This window comes from Nomascus leucogenys, chromosome 16 (assembly GCF_006542625.1).
Source record: "Nomascus leucogenys isolate Asia chromosome 16, Asia_NLE_v1, whole genome shotgun sequence".
In the NCBI taxonomy this organism is placed as follows: Eukaryota; Metazoa; Chordata; class Mammalia; order Primates; family Hylobatidae; genus Nomascus; species Nomascus leucogenys.
The window spans coordinates 50216164-50241931 of NC_044396.1; the positions used below are offsets into that span (position 1 = coordinate 50216164).

Genomic DNA, 25768 nt, shown 5'->3' on the forward strand with positions numbered 1-25768 from the left:
GCGCCCGGTCTGGCGCATGCGCTCTCCAGCGCGCTCCCCAGGCGCTTTGGCTCGGTGGGTACTGTAGCGGAGGCTTGTCATTCTGACCCGGGGAGTCCTCAGAGCGTCTGGCAGGTTGGTCGTGAGGGGCTGGTGCCTTCCAGGCTGCGAGTGTCGGGGGGACTGTATGTGGCGGCCCCCCTCCCGGCGCCCATCTCCCCTCGTCATCTTTTCTCCCTCAGACTCCGCTGACCTCCTTTCCTTGCTGCCTGTGCCCGGGGCCCCTCTTTCTGGTGTCGCATCTCCTTCGGCCCCTACGCTCGAGCCCCCTACGTCAGTCATTTCCCTTCATTGCCCCGCCGGGCGGAGGCCATCCTGGGAATGGGCTTGCATCCCCTCTTCTGCAACCCCAAAGGACTAAGATGGGTCATTCAGGCGACCACGCTGAGATCTGGGCGTTGGTCCTCCCGTGTTCCCCTTCCTGCTCCTCCTGTGTTCCCTTCTCTAGGGTGCTCCTCGGGCTTTACAAGGTCACTGTCTGAACAGAGCCCTAGTGATTGGGATATCATTTCAGAAAGATATTGATCTGGAATGGCCCAGATCGCTTGTGAGTATTCTGCTGTGTCAGAGGGGATGATGGTACTTGGCTAAATATTTCTTACCCTGTTAATATTTGCATTGTAAGTATGCTTCATTTCTTCATTTATGCAGGCACTCACAGATATATGAGTCCCTACTTTGTGTAAGGCACTCTGCTAGATGCTAGGAGGAATGCAACAGTAAAAAAAAAAAAAAAAAAAAAAAAAGGAAAATCTCTGCCTTCCCTGCTTCCTAAAGATAATATAAGAAAATCTGCTTTATTCCCTCTCATTTTGTCCTACATACTGCTAAGGTTTTGGCCTTTCTACTTCCGGCTTAGGAACCTTCTGATCTTTTTCATTGGTTTGGGGCCTGGAATAAAAGACCTTTCAGTCTGGCCTCCCCTTGCCTATTCAAGTTTCATTGTCATCTACTCCCTTTTCCCACTAGAGTCCTCCTGTATTCACACAGTAGATTCCTGAATACTCTTTCTTCCTTATCTGTGCAAATTCCAGCTAACTGAAATCCTATTTTCTCTTTGACTTTTCCTACCAATTCACATTTTTTTCTTTTTTTTCTTTCCTTCCTTTCCTTTTCTTTGTTTTCTTTCTTTCAAGACAGGATCTCACTCTGTCACCCCGGCTGGAGTACAGTGGCATGATCTTGGCTCACTGAAACCTTGACCTCCTGAGCTGAAGCAATCCTCCAGCCTGAGCATCTCAAGTAGTTGGGATTACAGGTGCACACCAGCATGCTTGGCTAATTTTTGTATTTTCTGTGGAGATGGAGCTTCTTCATATTGGCCAGGCTGGTCTCCAACTCCTGGGCTCAAGCAATTCTCCCACCTCAGCCTCCCAAAGTGCAGGGATTACAGGTGTAACCATCATGCCCGGCCTCGTTTTTTTTCTTTCCCTTGTCCTGTTTCCTATTGTGCTGTACCGCATAATTTAGTATTTTATTATATGAGGTCCTATTTTCTAATTGTTATGTGTTTCAAGAATAGTGGATTGGAAAGGGAAGGGGCGGGAAAAAAAAAGAATAGTGGAGAGAGTCAGACTGCCTGGTTTGAATCAGCACAATCACAAGCTTAGTAGCCTTGGGCTGGTATATAAAATCTGTGCTTCGATTTCTTCATTTATAAGATGAGAATAATACTAGTGACCACAAAAGTTGTGAGAATTAAATGAATAAGTCATGTAGAATAGTGCCTGCCACAGCAAGTTCTCAATGCTGCCTAAGATGACAAAATTCTTATTCTACTTTGGAATTATACACAGCCTGAAACTATTGGGCACATAGTAGGTGCCCAAAAGTTTATTAAATTTGATTAAACTAGATAATTAAGACATGTTTTTATTACAAAATAATTCACCATTTAAGTTTTTAAATAAGAAGCTATCTTGGAGCATTACAAATGATTCAACTTGTGTAAAATATTTCTTGTGAAACGAGGTACCTTTATTCTTAAGGCAAATTTTATATCAAGTCTGAATCACCAACTTTTTAGACCTGGAAGAAAATCGACATCATCTAGTTAGTTTCCAGGATCTCAAACTAGGAACTAAGTAACACCAAAGGTTGTGTCTGGCCAGAGGATACTAAGCTGTATCAGAAAACATAACGTATCCATTTTATTGAAGATTTGGGGAAAATATTTTTATAAAGGCAGCACATATTTAGTGCTTATTAAAGTTTGACAAAATTGACTTGAAGGTGAAGGTAAGAGTTAAGATTCCTTCTGGAAACTTTTTTTTTTTGAGACAGGGTCTTGCTCTGTCACCCAGGCTGGAGTGCAGTAGTGTGATCAAGGCTCACTCACTGCAGCCTTGACCTCCCTGTCTCAAGCGATCTTCCCACATCAGCCTCCCGAGTAGGTGGGACCACAAACACATAACTATGCCCAGCTTATTTTTTTATTTCTTTGTAGGGATGAGTTCTCACTATGTTGCTCAGGCTGGTTTCGAACTCCTCAGCTCAAGCAATCCTCCCACCTTGGCCTCCCAAAGTGCTGGGATTATCGGTGTGAACCACCACACCAGGCCTCTGGAAACTTTTAAACTAAATCCTTAGACTTCATAAAGATGCATCCTATATTCATTCCCTTCTGCTGTTAGAGGACCACTGCTAGTTTGATTTCCTCATATTTCAGTCTGGACCCAAAGCTCAGGGATGTTCCCAAGGTTATCCTAATCCTCCAGCACCAACCTTTTCTTGGACCATTCTAATACTGAGGGGAGCTAGAGTTCCTATGGTGTTCTTGTCTGGTCTTGCTGGTGAGTTCTGATTCAAGCAGGTAACAGTAGGTTAACTAAGTTGTTTTGTAAAATATTTGGAATGGCTTTTAATGCAGACTGGTCTGAATCATGTGCTTCACTAGCCAGCCAGTTCTGCAGAACTCCATTTACTTCCTTCATACCGTTTAATTTGAAAAATGTTTTTGCGTGTAGATATAGTTGTCTTTCATTTAGTTGAAATTAGTGGAGTGAGACAGTGAAATGGCATCAATCCCTGCTATTTCATTTATTATTTAAGAATAATAGCTACCGTAAACTGAGCATTTAGTTAGCATAAAGCCCCATGCTAAGTGAGTTGTGTATATGCATTTTGCAAAGCCAAAACCATATACAGTATGTATATGTTTGTTCATTTTTTTATTTTGAGACAGAGTCTCACTCTGTTGCCTAGGCTGGAGTGTAGTGGCGTGATCTCGGCTCACCACAACGTCTGCCTCCTGGGTTCAAAGGATTCTTGTGCCTCAGCCTCCCCAGCAGCTGGGGTTACAAGTGCATGCCATCACACGTGGCTCATTTTGGTATTTTTTTTTTTTTTTTTTTTTTTTTGAGACAGAGTCTTTGCTCTGTAGCCCAGCCTGGAGTGCAGTGGCGCGATCTCCGATCACTGCAAGCTCCGCCTCCCAGGTTCACACCATTCTCCTGCCTCAGCCTCCTGAGTAGCTGGGACTACAGGTGCCTGCCACCACGCCCGGCTAATTTTTTGTATTTTTAGTAGAGACGGGGTTTCACCGTGTTGTCCAGGATGGTCTTGATCTCCTGACCTTGTGATCCTCCCACCTCGGCCTCCCAAAGTGCTGGGATTACAGGCATGAGCCACTGCGCCTGGCCTCATTTTTGTATTTTTTAGTAGAGATGGGATTTCACCATGTTTGCCAGGCTGGTTTTGAACTCCTGGCCTCAAGTGATCCACTCGCCTTGGCCTCCCATAGTGCTGGGATTACAGGCGTAAACCATCCCACCTGGCCTGTATGTAATGTTTAATTCTCACAGCAACTTGTAGAGGAAGAGGCTGAGGCTGAAAGTGAGAAAGTAATTTTCCTAAGATTATGTAACTAAAAAGTGTAAAGAAGGAATTTGAACCCACATCTTTCAAACTCCATAGTGAAAGCCCTTAAATACTATACCACATAGGCAAGTCTTAATTTTGTGTGAGGTCTTGCATTGGAAAGGGAAGTAAGTGAATGGGGGGTAGTTAATTTAGTGGCTCTCAGTGGAAGTGGGCAAATTCTGATGTGGCTGGCATTTTGGAAGTTTGTGCATGTGTTTTGGTTGGCATAATTGGGCTAACATTGCTGGCATTTATTGGGCAGGAACCAGGGATGTTAGACAGCCTGCTATGTGCAGAAAAGCCCCACAGTAGCCCAGTACCTAATTTATGTAAAATTATTGGTTACACGGGTATTTTTTTTTTTTTCGAGATGGAGACTCGCTCTGTTGCCCAGCTTGGAGTGCAGTGGTGTGATCTCGGCTCAATGCAACCTCCACCTCCTGGTTTCAAGCGATTCTCCTGTCTCAGCCTCCCAAGTAGCTGGGACTACAGGTGTGCGCCACTACACCCAACTAATTGTTTTTTTTTTTTTTTTTTTTTTTTTGAGATGGAGTCTTGCTCTGTCGCCCAGGCTGGAGTGCAGTGGTGTGATCTGGGTTCACTGCAAGCTCTGCCTCCTGGGTTCACACCATTCTCCTGCCTCAGCCTCCTGAGTAGCTGGGACTACAGGCGCCCGCCACCATGCCCGGCTAATTTTTTTGTATTTTTTTAGTAGAGACGGAGTTTCACCATGTTAGCCAAGATGGTCTCGATCTCCTGACCTCATGATCCACCCACCTCGGCCTACCAAAGCGCTGAGATTACAGGCGTGAGCCACTGCACCCGGCCCACCCAACTAATTTTTGTATTTCTAGTAGAGATGGCGTTTCGCCATGGTGGTCAGGTTGGTCTCGGACTCCCGATCTCAAGTGACCCGCCTGCCTCAGCCTCCCTAACTGCTGGGATTATAGGCATTTAGCCACCGCACCTGGCCTGGTTACACAGTTTTAATATGCACTGAATTTTCCAGTAATGCAGTAAATCAAAGCAAGTTTGTACTTTTGTTGGCAGGGTGGTGGGGCTGGGGTAGTTTACTAAGGAGTGTTCACCAATTTGGAAAATTATGTAATTAGTGGCATTGCTACCTTCTCTTTGAGGCACTGGTACAACACATTTGTGCTGCTTTGCCTTTATAGCTGTTGAATTCATGGTAATTTTATGTATAGGTAGAAGTAAAGACTGGTATTAAAATACTGAACTACTTTGAGAACAGCTTGGTAAATACCAGCTGCTCTGAGCTGCCCTGTCTCCTAGTGTGTCCATGTATAGGGCCCTTCGGATTTCCTACAGTTAGCAATGAAAGAGTTAAGCACTGGTATCTCGGGGTTGAAGGGCTTCCAGGCCCATTCTCCAGCTTTATGGATTGTGCCAGTGCCTGTGCTGGTGCCTTTGTGGATATCATTATCCCCTGGGTTCAAAATCTATTTCATAATATCATCTAGTGTAGTTGTGGTGAAACAGTTACATACAGAAATACATATTATTTTATTAAAATTACTTCTTAGGTCTCCTTTATGTTACATTTAGGGCATCTCTTGTAAGGTATGTCTTGATATGTGTCTAATAGGTTATAACATTCATTTCATTTAAAAATAGAAAACAGCTCCTTCAAACTGAATCAGTAAAAATAGGGGATGTTGAGTTTGAGAGTTGGGAACTGCTGAGTGGTAAATCAGTCGGGATCCCACTGTTTTTGTCCTTTATCTTGCTTCAAATTGAAATCATTATCTATTGCTATTATAAATTAAATATATAGCTGGCCTCATCTGAGTAGCAGAAATGAAAGCGTCAGTAATTTGTGTTGTTTTTAATAGAGTGTCTCCTTTTGGAATAGGGTGTTCTATATTTCATCGATTCAAGTGGCTCTTATTTCATCTAAGAATCAAGATAAAGTATTTGACCTAATTAATTTTTTTATCATCCATAGCAATCTTATCTCATTTTTCATTCTTCTAACAGACTTTATGTGGTATCAACAGTTGTATATGATTTAATTATTTGACAGTGCAAACTGGAATGTACTAATAGGGTCTGTTCCATCAACAGACTTATTTTGAATCACATGAATATTTGCTCATTAAATTTATTTTTATTTTTGAGTGGAAGTTTCCTTTCCCTGTATTAAATGTATTACTTCCTTTCCAGAAATGTCTAATGCAAAAGAAAGAAAACATGCCAAGAAAATGAGAAACCAGCCCACCAATGTGACTCTGTCCTCTGGCTTTGTGGCTGACAGAGGCGTAAAGCACCACAATGGAGGTGAAAAACCTTTCCAAGCTCAAAAACAAGGTAAAATACACATAATAGAGCAGGCATGGTGGCTCACGCCTGTAATCCCAGCACTTTGGGAGGCTGAAGCGGGTGGTTCATGAGGTCAAGAGATCAAGACCATCCTGGCCAACATGGTGAAACCCCGTTTCTACTAAAAATACAAAAATTAACTGGGTGTGGTGGCGCGTGCCTATAGTCCCAGCTACCTGGGAGGCTGAGGCAGGAGAATTGCTTGAACCCGGGAGGTAGAGGTTACAGTGAGCTGAGATCGTGACACTGCACTCCAGCCTGAAGACAGAGCGAGACTCTGTCTCAAAAAAAAAAAAAAGATACACATGATGCTCTCTTCACTCCCATTTTGATCAAATTGCTTTTGTCAGCTCTTTTCATAGTGATTATCTAAATAGTAAATGAGCAGAATTAAAAGCCGATACAGTAGACCCTTATTATTTTTGAATTTCCTATTTGCAAGTTTGCCTACTTGCCAAAGCTTATTTGTAACCCCAATATTAATACCCATGGAGCTTTGGCTATCATTTGTGGACATATATAGAGCAGGAAAATTTTCAGTTGCCCTGTGTTTACGTTCCCAGCCGAGCTTCCCAGCTTTCATGCAGAAATGGGCAGAGGATGGAGGCAGTACAGGGGCAGGGCAGTACAGTACAAGAAGCTCCAGCTCTACTGGGGTTTGAATCTCAGCCCTGGGGCAGCCTCATGCGGGTCACTCAGCATTTCTAGACTTCATTTTCTCTTTTATAAAATAAAGGAAATAGACTCTACCAGGAGGAGTTGTTTTTTGGATTTAAGTTTATAATATGGCCAGGGGCGGTGGCTCACACCTGTAATCCCAGCACTCTCGGAGGCTGAGGCGAGCCGATCACCTGAAGTCAGGAGTTCGAGACCAGAGTGGCCAACATGGCGAAACTCCGTCTCTACTAAAAATACAAAAATTAGCCAGGCATGGTGGTGCATGCCTGTAGTCCCAGCCACTTGGGAGGCTGAGGCAGGAGAATTGCTTGAACCGGGAGGTGGAGGTTGCAGTGAGCCAAGATTGTGCCACTGCACTCCAGCCTGGGTGACAGTGAGACTGTCTCAAAAAAAAAGGAAAAAAAAAGGATTATAATCTGTGTGAGATGAAGATATATATGTATCCCCACTAGGAGGAATGGTTCAGTATTCACTAATTCATTGACATAATTCAGTGACTGTATGAAACATAACTACTATAAATAATGAAAATTGGCTATGCATATTTTAGAGCTGGTATATTTTATTTCTACCTTAACATCAATGATTATTACACTTCTGTATTTTCTAAGAGAAGTGCAGTATAGTCATCATATCTGTATTTCACTGGTGTGCTGATTTTAGAACCTTATGAAGTGATAGGAAGATCACAGTTGTTCATTAGGGCAGCGGTAGAAAGTGCTAATTTGGGAAGACAGCAAAAGCAAGTGGCCAAGAACTTGTTTGGAATGCTTTAAAAAACTGCATTGGGTCTGATTAAGTAAATTTTAGAGTCAAGTTCATAAGGCCTAGATTCAGATCCTACAATTGATACCTATCATGCCATATGATAAGGCTTTCACATTTTTTATCTCATTTAAACCTCACAATGTTCTAAGATTTACAGTGGCTTAATAATTAACACCACAATTGAAATAAGCAGAAACACTATAAAATTCTCTACTGATCTCTCCCTTAATTTACAAACAGTTTTTTTTTTTTTTTTTTTTTTTGAGACAGAGTCTTGCTCTGTCACCCAGGCTGGAGTGCAATGGTGCGATCTCGGCTCACTGCAACCTCCACCTCCTGGGTTCAAGCGCTCCTGCTGCCTCAGCCTCCCGAGTAGCTGGGACTACAGTCACATGCTGCCACACCCAGCTAATTTTTTGTATTTAGTAGAGACAGGGTTTTACCGTGTTGCCCAGGCTGGTCTTGAACTCCTGAGCTCAGGCAATCCACCCACCTCGGCCTCCCAAAGTGCTGGGATTACAGGCGTGAGCTACTGTGCCTGGCTGGAAATTTTGCTTTTTAAATTTTTAAGACAGGATCCCACTCTGTCACCCATGCTGGAGGGTAATGGCACAATCGTGGCTCACTGCAACCTTGACCTCCTGGGCTCAGGTGATCCTCCCACCTCAGCTTCCCGAGTAGCTGGGACTACAAGCATGTGCCATTATGCCCAGCTAATTTTTTTTTTTTTTTTTTTTGTAGAGACGGTTTTGCCACGTTGACCAGTTAGTCTCAACCTCCTGGACTCAAGTGATCCGCCCACCTTGGCCTCTCAAAGTTCTGGGATTAGAGGTGTGAGCCACCACATCCATCCTGGAACTTTGCTTTTAGTTATTTATTTAGTACAGTGGCTCTCAATTTGAGTGTGGCAGAGAATTAGGATAAAAGACTGTACACAATCATGTGGATTATAGTATTAAGGGAGTGTCGTTTGGGCTGCTGTCACAAAATACAGGTTGAGCATTCCTAATCCAAAAATCTGAAGTCTGAAATGCTCCAAAACCCAAAACTTTTTGAGCGCTGATATGACATAATAGGTGGAAAATTGCACATCCGACCTCATGTGATGGGTCGCAGTCAGAATGAAGGCATATAACACACAGTTTATTCAGCATTCCCATGGGAAAAAGATGTTCCCAGCCCCCTTCAGCTGTGATATAAATATTTCCAAGCACTCCCAGATTTCACCACCTAAGCACACCCACAAAGACAAATAAAATGCATGTAATTTTTACTGTTAAATACTTACATGTGAATAAGTGTAAGAAAGTGATTGCTTATCAGTAGCATATAGATTCAGAGTCAGGAAGGATGCTGATGCCAGCCAACCACAGATTGTGCACAGGGTGGCTGAGATAGTGGCACCTTTGCTTTCTGATGGTTCAAGTATACAATGTGCAAAAAGTTTCATGCACAAATTATTTAAAATATTGTATAAAATTACCTTCAGGTTATGTATGATAAGGTGAAAGAAACATAATTGAATTTTGTCTTTAGACTTGTGTTCTATCCTCAAGATATCTCATTGTATATATATACGAATATTCCAAAATCCAAAAAAATTGGAATTTGAAACACTTCTAGTCCCAGTTATTTCAGATGAGGGATACACAACCTGTATCTTACTGGGTAGCTTATAAATAACAAATGTATTTCTCACAATTCTGAGGTCTGAAAAGTCCAAGATGAAGGAGCGGGCAGGTTTGGTGACTGGTGTGGGCCTGCCTTCTGGTTCATATACAGCACCTTTTTACTGGGTTCTCACATGGTGGAAGGAGCGAGGGTCTCTGTGAACACTCCTTTATAAGGATACTAATCTCATTCATGAAGGCTCTACCCTCATGACCTAATCACCTCCTAAAGGCCCCACCTCCTAATACCATCACCTCAGGGGTTAGGATTTCAACACTGGAATTTGGAGGGGGGACATAGCATTCAGACCATAGCAGGGAGCTTAGATTTGAAATTCATGTTGCACTGTTTATAGGAGAAAATTTCACCTGTATCTGTTATATCCAAGGTCCTTTATATGTCATCCTGACATGATTACCTTGTGTGCTACCTACTAGCTTTGTGACCTCGAGCAAGTTAATTCACCTTCCTACATAAGATTCCTCTTTAAAAATAAGTAGTAATAGCCACCTTACAGGGTGACTATAGGATTAAAAACATGGTCAATGTTGCCACCCAACAAATATTAGTTCTCCACTATAATTTTTATCTCTGATAAAGGTGACATGTTTCTTTTTGAAAATATACTAGAGCCTCATCCTGGAACTTCACGACAGTGGCAAACCAGAGTCAACCCCCATTCTCTGCCTGACCCTGAAGTGAATGAGCAGTCTTCCTCCAAAGGGATGTTTAGAAAAAAGGGAGGATGGAAAGCAGGTCCCGAGGGCATGTCTCAGGAGATCCCCAAGTATGTAACTGGTGAGTACTCATAAAGAGGTGCAGTTTGCTTGTATTTTGAGCTCTCGTGTCTAGTGCAGCAACAAACTGCCCTCCTTGTGGTCCTGGCTCTGCCTCCCCTACCTCTCCTCTCCTCCTCCCACTTTAGACCCTTCTCGCCTCTAACCTGGACTTTGGTCAGAGCTTCCTTGGGCTTGATGGCTCTCCCTTCTTCAGTTTCTCTCCCTGTCTCCTGCTCGTCTTCTTACAAGTCTTTGTGAACTGTTCTTCTTTGTCTTAGCCCCCATGCCCCTCTTGTTTTAAATATGCCATCCACACTCAGCACAGCATTCTCCAAGGATGGAAAATTGAGTACGCACAAATGGCAACCAAACCTTTATTTAAAGGGCCTGTCTCCAGGCCCTTTCCAGCCTCTTCTATTCTTCACCCTGTGATACCCATCCACACTACCACAATTGAACCCTATATTCCTTGTACTTTGTACCTATACCTTAGGTATGCTTTCTGGTCTCTCTTTACGCCTTCTTGGTGGAGGAATTCAGTTAAGTTTCCCCAGCAGCCTGTTTGTTCTTCAATGTTAATTCAAGATTGGTGTTTAATGACGTTGTCATCTCCTTCAACAGCTTCTACTTTTGCTCAAGCACGAGCTGCTGAAATCAGCGCTATGTTAAAAGCTGTGACCCAGAAGTCTTCGAATTCACTGGTTTTTCAGACTCTGCCACGGCACATGCGACGAAGAGCCATGAGCCACAACGTCAAACGCCTTCCCAGACGGTTACAGGAGATTGCCCAGAAAGAGGTAGGAGTTCCACTTAGTGTAAATGTTTAGATTAGTAGCTCCTAGAAGAAATTGAGAAGTATTGATCTAATAGAATTTATTAAAAATGAAAACCAAGGCTGGGCATGGTGGCTCACGCCTTTAATCCCAGCACTTTGAGAGGCTGAGGTGGGCAGATTGCTTGAGCCCAGGAGTTCAAGACCAGCCTGGGCAACATGGCGAAACCCGTCTCTACAAAAAAATCCCAAAATGAGCTGGGCATGGTGGTGCATGTGTGCCTGTAGTCCCAGCTACTTGGAAACTGAGATAGGAGGGTCCCCTGAGCCACGGGAGGTTGAGGCTGCAGTGAGCTGTGATCACACTACTGTACTCCAGCCTGGGCCACAGTGAGACCTTGTCTAAAAAGAAAAAAAAAAAAAACTCAGAAAACAACACGCTTATGGTTTTTGTTTTTGTTTTGCATGTGTTTGATTTAATCATTATCCAAACTTCTTCCCTCCAAACCGAATTAACAGGCAATTGGCTATTATGGGTGCTTTGAAATATAGCATTTGATACTCCTCTCTTGTAAGGTTGTTGAATAGTTGATGTTCCCTTCCCAGATGTTAAAAAAAACTCTGACCTTCTTACCAAGTGGTTTTGGATCTGTGTTTTTGGTGTATGGCCAGCTTGGGGTAGGAAGGTTAAAAAAAAGCAACGTCAATGCTTAGCATTTGCTTTCTGACTTTTTCAAAGTTGAAAACTTGAACTGGGTTTTAATTTTTGTACAAGTCTAATTGTGTTTTGGCTTCACCAGAATTCTAGACTTGAACATTCTAAGATTAAGCCCATGTCTTTACTAATTGGTTTAAAACCTATTTATTGAGCAGCCTTCTATGTACCATTGCTACGCTGGTGGTGGGGTTTGAGTTCAAGAGGGAAAACTACCAAGGAATTTTTTTTTTTTTTTTGAGACGGAGTCTCACTTTTTCACCCAGGCTGGAGTGCAGTGGCTCAATCTCGGCTCACTGCAAGCTCCGCCTCCTGGGTTCACGCCATTCTTCTGCCTCAGCCTCTCCGAGTAGCTGGGACTACAGGCGCCTGCCACCACGCCCGGCTAATTTTTTGTATTTTTAGTAGAGACGGGGTTTCACCGTGGTCTCGATCTCCTGACCTCGTGATCCGCCCGCCTCGGCCTCCCAAAGTGCTGGGATTACAAGCGTGAGCCACCACGCCTGGCCTAACAAGGAATTTTATACTTTCTAGATTTAATGTAAAATCTGTTTCCCAGTGATAGCATTCAGCATGTGTCTGTCTGTAGCTTAACTGAGATGAAATGTGTGGGTTTTCCTCACTTGTATTATTTTTGGTCTTAAGTTTTTGGTTTTAGTTACAATTCTACAGGTTAAAATGACAACAAGAAGCTAGCATTTAATTTCTCCTTTCTTGCCCTCTAATACTAATAGCCATATTAAGCTTGTGTTACTGTGTTGAACATTTTATAAGTATTCTGATCTTCATATTCCATTAAATTTGCCCAGTTAGTGAGTGATAGAACTGTGCCTCCTTCCTAGGTCTCCTAGCTCTGAAACATTCACTCTTTCCATTGTCTTCCTTCTCTACTTACATTGAAGAAACTAAGTTAACAATTTAAGCAAACTAATGGAATCTATAAAATATTCCACTTAATCTAAAGTTATTTGTTTGCATTCCTGACCATTAACTCTGTTTTGAGATTCTTACAAACTGGGATATGTCCCTCTTCTTGAAACTATAGGCGGAGAAAGCCGTACATCAGAAAAAAGAACATTCAAAAAATAAATGCCATAAAGCTCGAAGATGTCACATGAACCGGACGCTAGAATTTAACCGTAGACAAAAGAAGAACATTTGGTTAGAAACTCACATCTGGCACGCCAAGCGGTTTCACATGGTCAAGAAGTGGGGCTACTGCCTTGGGGAGAGGCCAACAGTGAAGAGCCACAGAGCCTGCTATCGAGCCATGACGAACCGGTGCCTCCTGCAGGTGAGCTTTTCCAGTGGGCTTTCTTGTTATTTTTGTTTGATCCTTTTCCATAGAGACCTTTAGAATAGTTTATGGTATGCCAAGCCCCGTTTATGTGGTTATTCATTTTAAAAATGATTCCTGAGCATGAAGCCCGGGTCCTTTGCCAGATGCTGGAGATCAGGCAGCCTAAAGTTAGGGGGGTGACTGACATTAATCAAACGATTTATCAGATATGTGATTGTAAGGGAAAAGCATACAGTACGATGAGCAGTTCTAACCTGACTGGAAGGCGTGCCCCAGAAGTGCTGCTTGAGCTGAGCTCTCAGGGATAAGATGGGAGAGGGGGAAGGCAGAAGGAAGCCAGGTGAGAGTGAAGAACTGGAATCAATTCTGTGTGACAGAGATGAAGAGAAGGAGAGCAAGCAACATCAGGGCAAGGTTAGGCTAGAGAAAAGAGTAGGAACCAGGTTGTGCAGGTCTTGTTGATCATGTCAAGCTTTATTCACTATAGATTAATCTAACAGTCTTTCATCAGTAACAGATATTTGAGAATCTACTGTGTACCCTGAACAGGGTTCAAAATGCTGGTCTAGGTGTTTATGGGTCAGTGGGATGCTGGGAAGGATGTTTTAAATTTTAAACGCTTTGAGAGGGCAGATTATTTTAGAGCCTCTTAATAGTATTTATCTGATTGCTCCCTCCTCTCAGTAGCTAATTCAGTTGCTTTCTATTTCTTGCAATACATACTTAGACATTTGTTCTTTGCAGAAGGGCCTATCTTTCAATGGCAGAATGGCCTTGGCCAAATTTTAAAAGCCATTACTATTGGTGTCCTTTGATACCCCTTGAGAGTAATGTGGTAGAATAAGCAATACAAGAATCTTTTTAAAAAATTGTGGTCAAATATACATAACAAAACCACTTGACCATTTTAAGTGCACAGTTCTGTGGCATTAAGTACGTTTATATTGTGTAATCAGTACCACCATCCATCTCCAGAACTTTTTTATCCTCCCAAGCTGAAACTCTGGACTCATTAAACACTAACTCCCCATTCCTTCAGCTCCTGGCAGCTACCATTCTACTGTCTATCCAATAATTTGATTCTATAGGTGCTTCATGGGAATGAAATCATACAATATTTGTCTTTTTGTGACTGGCTTATTTCATTTAGCGTAATGTCTTAAAATTCATCCCTGTTGTAGCATGTGTCAGAATTCCCTTCCCTTTTAAGGCTGAAGATGTATTCCATTGTAGGTATATACCATATCTTGATTATCCATTTATCTGTCAGTGGACATTTGGCTTACTTCCACCTTTTGGCTATTGTAGATAATGCTGCTGTGAACATGGATATGCAAATATCATTACAATCCCTGCTTTCAGTCCTTTTGAATATATCCCCAGAAGTGTAATTGCTGGATCATATGATAATTGTATGTTAATTCTATGTTTAATTTTTTGAGGTACTGCCTTACCATTTTCCATAGCAACTGTATCATTTTGCATTCCCACCAGCAATACACAAGGGTTCCAATTTCTCCTCATCCTTGTCAGTACTTGTTACTTTATTTATTTATTTGATCACAGTCATTCTAATGAGTGTGAAGTGAATAATAAGAGGACCTTTTAGGAGTCTTTGACTTGAGAACTCAGCAGCAGAAATCATAGATAATAGTCAAGTTCCTCATTCACATTGAGGAAGCTGGGTTCTGGAGAGATGAAGTGACTTGCCTGGGCTCACACAGCTTGTTGGTGGCCTACATAGCACTTGGGTGGCTGATTCCCCTGGCTTGTGCTTTTTCCACTGTCCTCTGCCAATGAGTTACTTTTCATTTTGGGCAGAATTTTTGCTGAAGTTATCAGATATTTTCTCTAAAATTTGATCAGCCCTAAGTAATAAACTAATAGCTAATAATAACAAATATCAGTGAGTGCTTAATATATGCCCTCCCCTGTTTTAAATGCTTTGCATGTGTTTACTCATTTAATCCTCACAATAGTATGAGGTAAGGAGTTACCATTATTTCCATTTTACAGATGGGGAAACTGAGGTACAGAGAGGTTAGGTAATTTACCCATGATCGTATGGCCAATGAGTGTTGAGGTTTGGATTTGAGCCCAGTTGCCTGACTCCAGGGTTCCACACTCTGAACCATTATTTTCTGCTGTCACTTGTTTGGATGAGGTTCCTCTGGCCACTGACAGCTGAGAGCTGGGCACTGGATGGGAAGATTTCTTTGTGTGAGTGATCATATTGATTGATGTGTGTTGTCAGAATCATAGCTATAATTTGCCTTTTAGTTCTAGTTACTGAGTGCACTGAAATTGCTTAAAGATGCTATAGCAGAAGGATTGGTTTGGCAGGTCACCAAGCCTGATCAGAATGCTGGCTTCTCCACTTAATGACTGTGTCTTTGTTCAAGTAACAATCTCCGTGTCACAGTGTCCTTGTCTATCAGATAAGATAACCATACTAGGTACATCTGGTTGTCAGGAAGACTAAATGACAGTTCATGTAAGGAGTTAACTCGTTGCTGGCGCTCAGTAACCCTTCAGTGACTATTAACTATTACAGGCCAGGCATGGCAGCTCATGCTTAGAATCACACCATTTTGGGAGGCTGAGGCAGGAGGATTGCTTGAACCCTGGGGTTCAAGACCAGTCTGGGCAACATAGTGAGACTCTGTCTCTGCAAAAAAAAAAAAAAAAAAAAAAAAGAAGCTGGGTGTGGTAGCTCGTGCCTGTAGTCCCAGCTACTTGGGAGGCTGAGGCAGGAGGATTGCTTGAGCCCAGGAAGTTGAGACTTCTGTGAGCTGTGATTGTGCCTCTGTACTCTAGCACTGGCAACAGAGTGAGACCCTGTCTCAAAAACAAAACAATTAGAACAATTATTATAATTATTATTATGGATACTGTAACTATTGAAACTTTTAACATTGATTTCATTAGCTTAGTCTGATCTCTCTTCGTCTTACTTGAAATTGTATGTTATTACTTTTACTTTCTTTGTACTGTGCTTAAAGTTCATATCATGGTCAAGACTGAGCATGGGAGAAATATGGGATGGATTAATTGCAATATTGTGTCTCTAGGCTTAGTGTTAAGTAATCTTGAGGTCCTGAATTATCTAACCAAATTGAGCAACCTGAGCATAATTTTGCAGAATTCATTACTGTTTTGCTTATTTTACTCTGGTTTCTTACCTTAGGTAGATTTTGGGGGTGAATGGTTCTTTACTTAGAAGCAACAGTTATATACCCTCTGTAGAACCTGTCTATGAATATGGGATAAAACATAGATTATCTAAAAAGTAGGATGCCATAACTTACATTTTAAATGGAGATTCATTTTTATTTTGGTTCAGATTGGTTTAAAAATATTTGTTAAGGTAACAGGAATGGACAGGTTTAGATATTTTTTCCCCTAAACCATCGGGCAGGAGAAGGTTTAGATTTTGACCTATGAGAACATAGCTTTAGCAATTTGTTTTGTGTCTTAGGCCTCTAAAGGTTTTGTGATATGGCTTTTGTCTTCTTAGCAGTTTTGCCTGTGTAAATTCCTAAGTACTTAATTGTGTCTCCCGCTTTGTGCAGGATTTATCCTATTACTGTTGTTTGGAGTTAAAAGGCAAAGAGGAAGAAATACTAAAGGCACTTTCTGGAATGTGTAGCATAGACACAGGTAAACTTGTTTTAAAGCTGAATTCTATTTTAGTCTTTGTATATTTATTCATTTCATAAAGAAGTATTTACTGTAAGCATTTTGGAATTCAAACATGTAGAAAAATATGTGAGACACTAATCATTCCCGATGAAAATGTTAATTTAAAAACAGTTGGGTTGGCTTTTAAATCATTTCTAACATTGTCAAGTGTAAAGTGACAGAGTCATTTTTCTGGTGGAGTGAACTTGACAGAAAGAAACTTGAAGCCTTTATTATTCATTTAACACATATTTGTTGAGAACTTATTGTGTGCCAGGCTTTGATATGAGCAGTCCTCACAACCAAAACTTCACCTCTCATGGAGGCAGACAGTAAATGACAGTGTGGTTATCAGGAAATAGGACTGCAGTCTCAATACCCGGAATTATGGAATTTTGCTTTTGTTGATGTCAGGGCTGACGTTTGCAGCAGTTCACTGCTTGTCTGGAAAGCGCCAAGGGAGCCTTGTGCTTTATCGGGCGAATAAATATCCCAGAGAAGTGCTTGGGCCTGTTACGTTTATCTGGAAGTCCCGGAGGACCCTGGGTGACACTTCTGAGAGCAGGCAGCTGTGGATCTGGCTACATCCAACCCTTAAACAGGTATAATCCTTCAGGTTATCTCCCATCATTCTGAAACTGCATTTTTAATTACTGCTGGAAGTCAATACTGTAGAAATGTAAATAGTGTAAAGGTTTGTCTGATAGTCTGATATTTGTATATGGGGGGCTCTGTGAATATTGAATGAAGTGAATTTTTAAAAAACTTTAAGAATTTGTATTTAAAAATGTCTAATTGACAAAAAGCAAATATATTCGAAGTATATGATGATTTGATATACATGTTGTGTACCACAATCAAATAACACATCCATCACCACCCATGCTGTACATTATATCCCCAGAACTTGTTCATCAAATATAATGAAGTCAGGGCGGGGCATGGTTTCTCATGCCTGTAATCCCACCACTTTGGGAGGCTGAAGCAATTGGATCGCTTGAATCCAAGAGTTTGAGACTAGGCTGGGCAACGTGGTGAAACCCCGTCTCTGCAAAAAGACAAAAATTAGCTAGGATTGGTGGCATGCACCTGTAGTCTCAGCTATTTGGGAGGCTGAGGCGGGAGGATCACTTTGAGCCCAGGAGGCAGAGTTGCAGTGAGATGAAATCATGCTATTGCACTCCAGCCTGGGTGACAGTGAGACCCTGTCTCGAAAAAAAAAAAAAAAAAAAAAAAGAAACTAATCTTGACCTCTCCTATTTTTAGTAAGTCATAAGCAGAAGTAGAGATAAAAACCAGCCTTATGCTAATTATTTGAAATGTTGAATTTGAACTAATGTTTCTACCATGACTGAAGTGGTTCACTAGTATCCAGGTGCTATTTGATAATGAAAAGCTATTTTTTAGTAATTCTAATGATTTTTCACACTGAATTTAGCTTAGCTTCCCTTCTTTAGCATACTCACTACTTAAAAAAAATTTAGTCAGAGTGATCATGTTGTTTTCATAATATTTGACTAACCCTACCCCTAACCCCAGCCCTACCTAACCCATTTGAAATTTTAAATTTCAAAAATTTTTTTTGTTTAAAGTGGCATACACTACTCAGAACACCCAAAAAGGCTTTTTTTAAAAATTAAAATTAAATTAAAAAAATTTTTTTTCAAGACAGGGTTTTGCTCTGTCATTGAGACTTGAGTGCAGTGGTGCAGTCATAGCCCACTGCAGCCTCTACTTCCCAGGCTCAAATGATCCTCCTACCTCAGCCTCCCGAGTAGCTTAGACTACAGGGGTGCGCCACCATGTCCAGCTATTATTTTTTTATTTTGTGTAGAAACAGGGTCTCCCTATGTTGCCCAGGGTGGTCTCAAACTCCTGGGTTGAAGCCATCCTCCTGCCTCAGCTTCCCAAAGTGCTGGGATTACAGATGTGAGCTACCACACCTGGCCAAAAAAAGCTTTTTGATGATAAATTTAATTTAAGTTAATTTGTGAAGGGATAAAAATGTGAATTTTTTTTTTTTTTTTTTTTTTTTTTTTTTTGAGGCAGAGTCTTGCTCTGTTGCCCAGGCTGGAGTGCGATGGCACGATCTCCGCTTACTGCAACCTCTGCCTCCCAGGTTCAAGCGATTCTCCTGCCTCAGCTTCCTGAGTAGCTGAGATTACAGGTGCCTGCCACCCAACTATTTTTTGTAATTTTTAGTAGAGATCGAGTTTTGCCGTGTTGGTCAGGCTGGTCTCAGACTCCTGATCTCAGGTGATCTACCCGCCTTGGCCTCCCAAAGTGCTGGGATTACAGGTATGAGCCACCGTGTCCGGCCAAAAATGTTAATTTTTAAAGAGATTAAAAAAAAACATAACCCAACTAAATTTGTCATAATATATTTAAATTTCAAGATTTTAAAGTGAATGTTTAAATATATTTTTAGGATATCTTAGAGGAAATAAAAGCAGCATGCCAGTGCGTGGAACCCATCAAATCAGCTGTCTGCATCGCTGACCTACTTCCGACACCATCCCAAGAAAAAAGCCAAACTGAATTGCCTGATGAGAAAATTGGCAAGAAAAGAAAAAGGAAAGATGATGGAGAAAATGCTAAACCAATTAAAAAAATTATCGGTGATGGAACTAGAGATCTGTGTCTACCATACTCTTGGATCTCTCCAACCACAGGCATTATAATCAGGTATGAGTTGAATTTGCTTTGAAACTACTGAACATTTTCAGTGAAGACCTGCTCCGTTTTTATCAGTGGCACAGATGTTGTGTGATGGAAGTTTCCGTTTTAAGATCTTCTTTCTTTTTCAGCGATTTGACGATGGAGATGAACAGATTCCGGCTGATTGGGCCACTTTCCCACTCCATCCTAACTGAAGCAATAAAAGCTGCTTCTGTCCACACTGTAAGGGTAAAAGTGACTATTGTGTTTTATTCTAATCATGTTTTTCGTGTCAAATTTGTGAAACCTAATATATAATTTGGTAACATTTTGGGCCATGGCTTTTAGATGTTTATTTCCCTGCTTATTATGCTTATTATCAAAGATTTTGTTATCTTTCACTTCTCCTAGAAGACCACAACTAAGTGGATATGATCAGTAAACTGACTGTTCTTATTTAAATACAGACTGCTCTTGTATCTGTGAGTTTTGTAGAGGGTCTTAACTTCTGCTTCATAGGTAGGGAGTCTCTAAAATCCCTGAAATTGTGTGCCAGATTTTGTGCATGTGTGCTTGTGCCATGTAGGTTTTCTTTTGTTTTTTTTTTCTGAGATGGAGTCTCATTCTGTCGCCCAGGCTGGAGTGCAGTGGTGCGATCTTGGCTCACTGCACCCTCTGCCTCCCGGGTTCAAGCGATTCTCCTGCCTCAGCCCCCCGAGTAGCTGAGACTATAGGTGCATACCACCAGGCCCAGCTAGTAGAGACAGGGTTTCACCATGTTGGCCAGGCTGGTCTCGAACTCCTGACCTCAGGTGATCCGCCCACCTTGGCCTCCCAAAATGCTGGGATTACAGGCGTGAGTCACCACGCCTGGCTGGTTTTCTGGGGCTAGTTTTAGGGGCCTAGAATCCCTAAAAAGTTTAAGAGCACTATGTCTAGGGCAGCACTTCCAGTAGAGCTTTCTGTGAGGATGATGTTCCTTTGTGCTGTCCAATATGATAGCCACTAGCCACATGTGGCAGTTGAATACTTGAATTGTGGCTGGAGTGACTGAGGAACTGAATTTGTCCCTTTACTTAACTTTAATTACTAAAAATTAAATTTGAGTAGCTCTATTGGCAAGTGGCTAGCATAGAGACTAGATTAGGAATCCGCACCCTGGGTTCAGATCGTGTTTGTTTTCTGGTCTTAGTGCAGTTAACTTTTCAATGCCTGTGCCTCTCACTGACTTGATGTGGTCAAATATGATGATAGAGCTGAACAGATACTGAGTTTTTAGAAGAAAGATGCTTTAAAATACAAAAGCTACTTTTCTCCATCTTCACTGCTTCTGCTGTACTCTGAACCACTGTTGTCTCTTGCCTGAACAATTGGGGGATCAGGAAAGGATTCTAGAGGGAACCTTAAGTTTCCTCCATCCTTCCTCCTTTTCAGCCCATTCTCCACACAGGAGGCAGAGTGATTTTTTGATAATTTATTCACCTCTTGTTGCTTCCTGATGAAAAGTTTTTGAATAGCTTCTCACTGTAATTAAGATAAAGTCCAAAGTGCTCAATGTGACCCATGTGATCTTGTGCCTTCTTGCCTCTGAGGCCTCATTTCTCCTCACCTTCTACACTTCAGCCACCCTGACCTTCTTTCAGGTTCTGGAATGTCAGTTCTTGTCTCCCTTAGAGCCTTTGCACCTGTTTTTTTCTTCCAACTACTGAGCATTCTGCCTCCACCACTCTTTACTTGGCTGAACCTTCCTCATTCTCTAGCATTTCCCTCTAGCATCCTTTCCTGATCCCCCAAGTTAAACTAGATCCCTCCTGTTGTTTTCAGAGAGAGCATTTTGCAAATTTCCTCAATTTATATATATAGATTTGTGTATTTATGTAATATCCATGTCTCTTATGAGACTGCGAGCTTCATAAGGGTGAGGATAGGGTTGGTCCTGTTTTTTACTCTCTCCCCAGTGCTTAGCACAATGCCTGGCACAGAGAGGGTGCCCTGTAGTAGCTAATAAGTTGTGGAGCAAAGATTTGAACCTATGAAGTTTGGTTCCAGAGCCTGTACTGTAAACCACTAAGCTGTGCTACCTGAGTTTCTGTGAGTAAATAGTACCTTTGTTATAATTGCTGCTTTTTTTTTTTTTTTTTTTTGAGACAGAGCCTCACTCTGTCACCCAGGCTGGAGTGCAGTGGCACAATCTCAGCTCACTGCAACCTCCACCTCTCAGGTTCAAGCAATTCTCATACCTCAGCTTCCCGAGTAGCTGGGATTACAGGTGCCAGCCAACACACCCGGCTAATATTTTTTGTATTTTTAGTAGAGGTTTCGCCATGTTGGCCAGGCTGGTCTCGAACTCCTGGCCTCAAGTGACCCGCCTGCCTCGGCCTCCCAAAATGCTGGCATTACAGGCGTGAGCCACTGCACCCAGCCATGATTGCTTCTTTAAGATCTGTAAGTGCACATCCTACTTCAATGAACTTCAGCATGAGTTGTGGCTATAGATTCCCTTCTTGCCATTCACATGATACTTGAAGGGCCTTTTGAAATCTTCCTCAATTCCTAGTTCCATGTGGAAAAAATATACATTTCTAGGAATACTATAGTAGTAGTTTATCTTTTATCTGGAAAGTTCTTCAAAAGGTACTGGTTTGATTTTCCTTTGGTGAGGAACATTTTATTGCTTACATTGGAGATGATGAAGTTAGCTCTAATGGAAGAGGACCAGGCGTGGTGGCTCACACCTGAAATCCCAGCTCTTTAGAAGGCTGAGGTGGGTTGATTTCTTCAGCCCAGGAATTCAAGACCAGCCTGGGCACCATAGTGAGACCATATATCTACAAAAAATAAGTTAAAAAAAATTAGCTGGGCATGGTGGCGTGTGACTGTAGTTCCATCTCCCAGCCACCTGAGAGGCTGAAGTGGGAGGATCACTTGAGCCTGGGAGATTGAGGCTGCAGTGAGCCATGACGGGCCACTGCACTCCAGCCTGGGTGACAGTGAGACTGTGTCAAAAAAAAAAGAGAGGAGTGAGGCCTCCTTTGTTGGTACTGCGCTCTGGAGAGACTTTGAGTGTGAAGTATCTTAGTGAGTTAGTCTATGAAAACCATAGATGATTTTCCTCATATGTGAAATCTTGAGAGAAGTGTAATACTATATCCTTGCTGCTAATTCAAAGAGTAGTTAGTCTGGTATTAATTACTATGTTAAATATAGTGGCAGCTTCCCTGGTTCACCCCGTAACACATTCATTTCCACACATAGAAGAAGAAAGAGTGGGGGCTGATATCACAACCATGACAAAATTATGAAGGTGGATTCATTGTTCGTCCAATGAATAGTAGTTGTTATTTTTCAGGTGGGAGAGGACACAGAGGAGACACCTCACCGCTGGTGGATAGAAACCTGTAAGAAACCTGACAGCATTTCCCTTCATTGCAGACAAGAAGCCATTTTCAAGTTGTTGGGAGGTATACAAAGGGAAGACTGGGTTGTGTTGGGGAGGGAAGGGGGCTAAAAGAGCCTTTTGCAGTTGGGCCTCCAACATGTAGTATTGCTTTTTAACCTGCTGCTATTGTGACACAGCAAGAGAACCAAGTAAGAGAGGGACTGAACTCAGTGAATAAACACCATATTCATGCCTGCTTATGAAACAACAAACAAATGAGATGTTCATATTCTAAGTAACTGGCATTCTGATAGTGGAGATAGATGCATATGCCAGGTACTGACCTAAACTCTTTGCTTACCTGCACACAACTGCATTTTTGCTCATAGCTGCTATAGTTATCACTGATAGAAGCGTATGTGTTCATTTCATAAAAGAACCTTTTTTTATGTTGGCCTCATGTTTTTTGCAAGAAACTTCATTCTTTATGAATGTTAACTTATTCTCTAAAAGTATCAATGGGAAGAGAGGGAATACATGTTTTTAAGTAATTAGTCCAAGAAAAACGTTTCATTAGGAAATCTGAAAGATTTAAAAATACAGCAAATATAGATGTATTATGAATGACTTTCTGTAAACTTCTTTTTGTTGTTGTTAAAGGAATAACATCACCAGCAGAAATTCCGGCAGGTACTATTCTGGGACTGACAGTTGGGGATCCTCGAATAAATTTGCCCCAAAAGAAGTCTAAAGCTTTGCCCAATCCAGAAAAATGCCAAGGTAAAGTTCTAAAAACACTCCAGGTTTTCCTTACAATTTCGAGCAGTCCAGTCTTACTAGAAGAAGAGTTCTTTCTCTGACACCTCTCCAGTAACTTCATCTGTAAAAAATTAGGGCAGTCTTCTTACCTGCCCACTTTACAAACTGATTATGATCTGAGGAAATGGTATGCGTGGAAGTGTCTTTTAGCTGCAAAACACGTAGCCTGATACTTATGTTCATTTTATTTTCCAAGTTCTCTTTTTTTAGTATCTAGTAAAACCTGTCTCTCTGGAAACTACGTTCTCTTGAAAATGTCTGGCGTTTCAGAATTTTAATTGTGAGGAAGGGATCTGCACCCGAAGCTGGTCTTGTGCTCAGTGGAAGCCTCTGTCTGACCATACAGATGATCCAGGTTCGAATCCTGGCAAGGCCATCCCAGGTGCTGAAGTATAAGATGTCTTGGTTTAGACTAAGTAGAGTGGCCTGAGAAAGTTGTTTGGCTGCGGTGGCACAGGAGGTGGGTAAGGGACTGGCTAAAATTTTGTTCTGATCTGAGATTGGCAGCAATTTTGGTAATGTCTCATTGTATTTACTATCATTTAAACATGATTAATTGGAAGAATAATTAAAATTACCATGTGAGTCTTTGGAGATAAAGTACAGGTTTGTGTTGTAATGACTTCAGAATTTTTTTTTTTTTTTGAGATGGAGTCTTGCTCTTGTCATCCAGGCTGGAGTGCAATGGCGTAATCACTGCAACTTCCACCTCCTAGGTTCAAGTGATTCTCCTGCCTCAGCCTGGTATTACAGGCATCCACCACAACGCCTGGCTAATTTTTTTTTTTGTATTTTTGGTAGAGATGGGGTTTCACCATGTTGGCCAGGCTGATCTCAAACTCCTGACCTCAGGTGATCCACCCACTTCAGCCTCCCAAAGTGCTGGGATTACAGGCATGAACCACCACGCCTGGCCCAGAATTTTTTTTTAATGTAGTTAGATAGCTTATTGAGGGGGCAATAAATTACTCTGTCAGAACTTCACATAAAAGGTGGATTGGATAAGAGAGGAGTTTGAAGATATATAGGTAAGTTAGTTCATTATGAAGCCTAAGACTTTACTCAATGAGTCATTGCCTCTTTCTTTTCTTTTCTTTTCTTTTTTGATACCAATGTGGTCTGGTGCAACGTAAAAGTTGCAGCATTTACTGCACCATTAAATGTTGACTATTATAATCACCTTAAAGCTATGAACTCTACTTAGGTTCTCTTGCTACCTCAAATCCTTTTTTGGAATGAGGTGATTATTAAATCCTCTCTAAGGCTTTTGTTTTAATATGAATCAGCTCAAAGAAAATTAAAGTCTATCTTGAAAAACGTGATTTAATTTGACTCCTGAAGTCAAGCAATCCTTCTGCCTTGGCCTCCCAAAGTGCTGGGATTACAGGCGTGAGCCACCATTCCCAGCTAGAGAGCTTTTTAAAGGGAAGGTACATGAAGAACCTGAAGTGATAATGCATATTCTTAGATGCTTTGAAAAAGTTTGCTTGATAGCTGGTTCTAGAATTTGAATTAAATATTAATAATGTGTTTTTGCCAATCTTTTCAACTTTATTAACACAATATTTCACTATATAAGTAACTGGTTTTCTAGATGAGATTTAAAAATATAGTTTCTGCCATACTAGCTGTTATTTTATTTGCTATCCTTAGTATTTGCCAATTTGCTTTGATGGATTATTTTGATTAGTTCTTATCTGTGAGAGATCAATTTCCTTTAGGAAATACTGAATTTATGTTGTGCTCGTGGGCTTATGATCTTTCCCTTTAAACACTCTTTGGTAATATGACTTTCCCATACTACCCAAAACATGGAAGGAGGACAGCTGCCTTTAGAGTGACAGGTTAGAGGTCATCCCTTTATATTTTATAGCTCTTGCAAGCACTTTGAGAGCACTGATCTGCAGTGGACTTGAGCAGTGTCCAGTTAGCAGTCATGTTCTCTGCTTCCCCTGGGCCGTTTGAACTGTTTTGCCTATTTTATTTAAAATAGTTTAATCTGAAGGCTGTAACTTTGGTTTTATTTGATTTCCAAATGAGAAAGCCTTTTACTGGTTACCTTTGCTTCTCTGAGTAAAACTCATTAAAAGAAAGTTTAATTTAACATTTGGTGATCTTTCAATACGTTTAAGAAAGGAGAAAGCAAGCTCCTTCCTTCAGTCTTCAAGTCACATTCTGGAGTTAATATAATCAATTCAAGAACTTTTGTCTGTGTATGAAAGAAAACATGCTTTGAGTCTGGGGGAAGGACTTAGAATTACATTCAGAAGAGGCAGTCATTCTAGGCACACTGATGTGTGTGCTGACT

General features: G+C 41.4%; 1 protein-coding gene across 1 annotated transcript in view; it reads left to right on the forward strand.

Moving 5' to 3' along the window:
* The first annotated feature begins 16 nt into the window (after nt 1–16).
* Nucleotides 17–25768, forward strand: part of POP1 (POP1 homolog, ribonuclease P/MRP subunit) — a 42642-nt gene continuing 16890 nt past the window's right edge. The window contains exons 1-11 of the mRNA XM_003256037.2: nt 17–114; nt 6085–6228; nt 9988–10155; nt 10758–10933; nt 12669–12917; nt 16496–16583; nt 17019–17206; nt 19033–19289; nt 19412–19505; nt 22612–22723; nt 23302–23421. Coding sequence (XP_003256085.2) covers nt 6087–6228; nt 9988–10155; nt 10758–10933; nt 12669–12917; nt 16496–16583; nt 17019–17206; nt 19033–19289; nt 19412–19505; nt 22612–22723; nt 23302–23421 — 1594 coding nt within the window. The 5' untranslated portion in view covers nt 17–114; nt 6085–6086. The remainder of the gene's footprint in view (nt 115–6084; nt 6229–9987; nt 10156–10757; nt 10934–12668; nt 12918–16495; nt 16584–17018; nt 17207–19032; nt 19290–19411; nt 19506–22611; nt 22724–23301; nt 23422–25768) is intronic.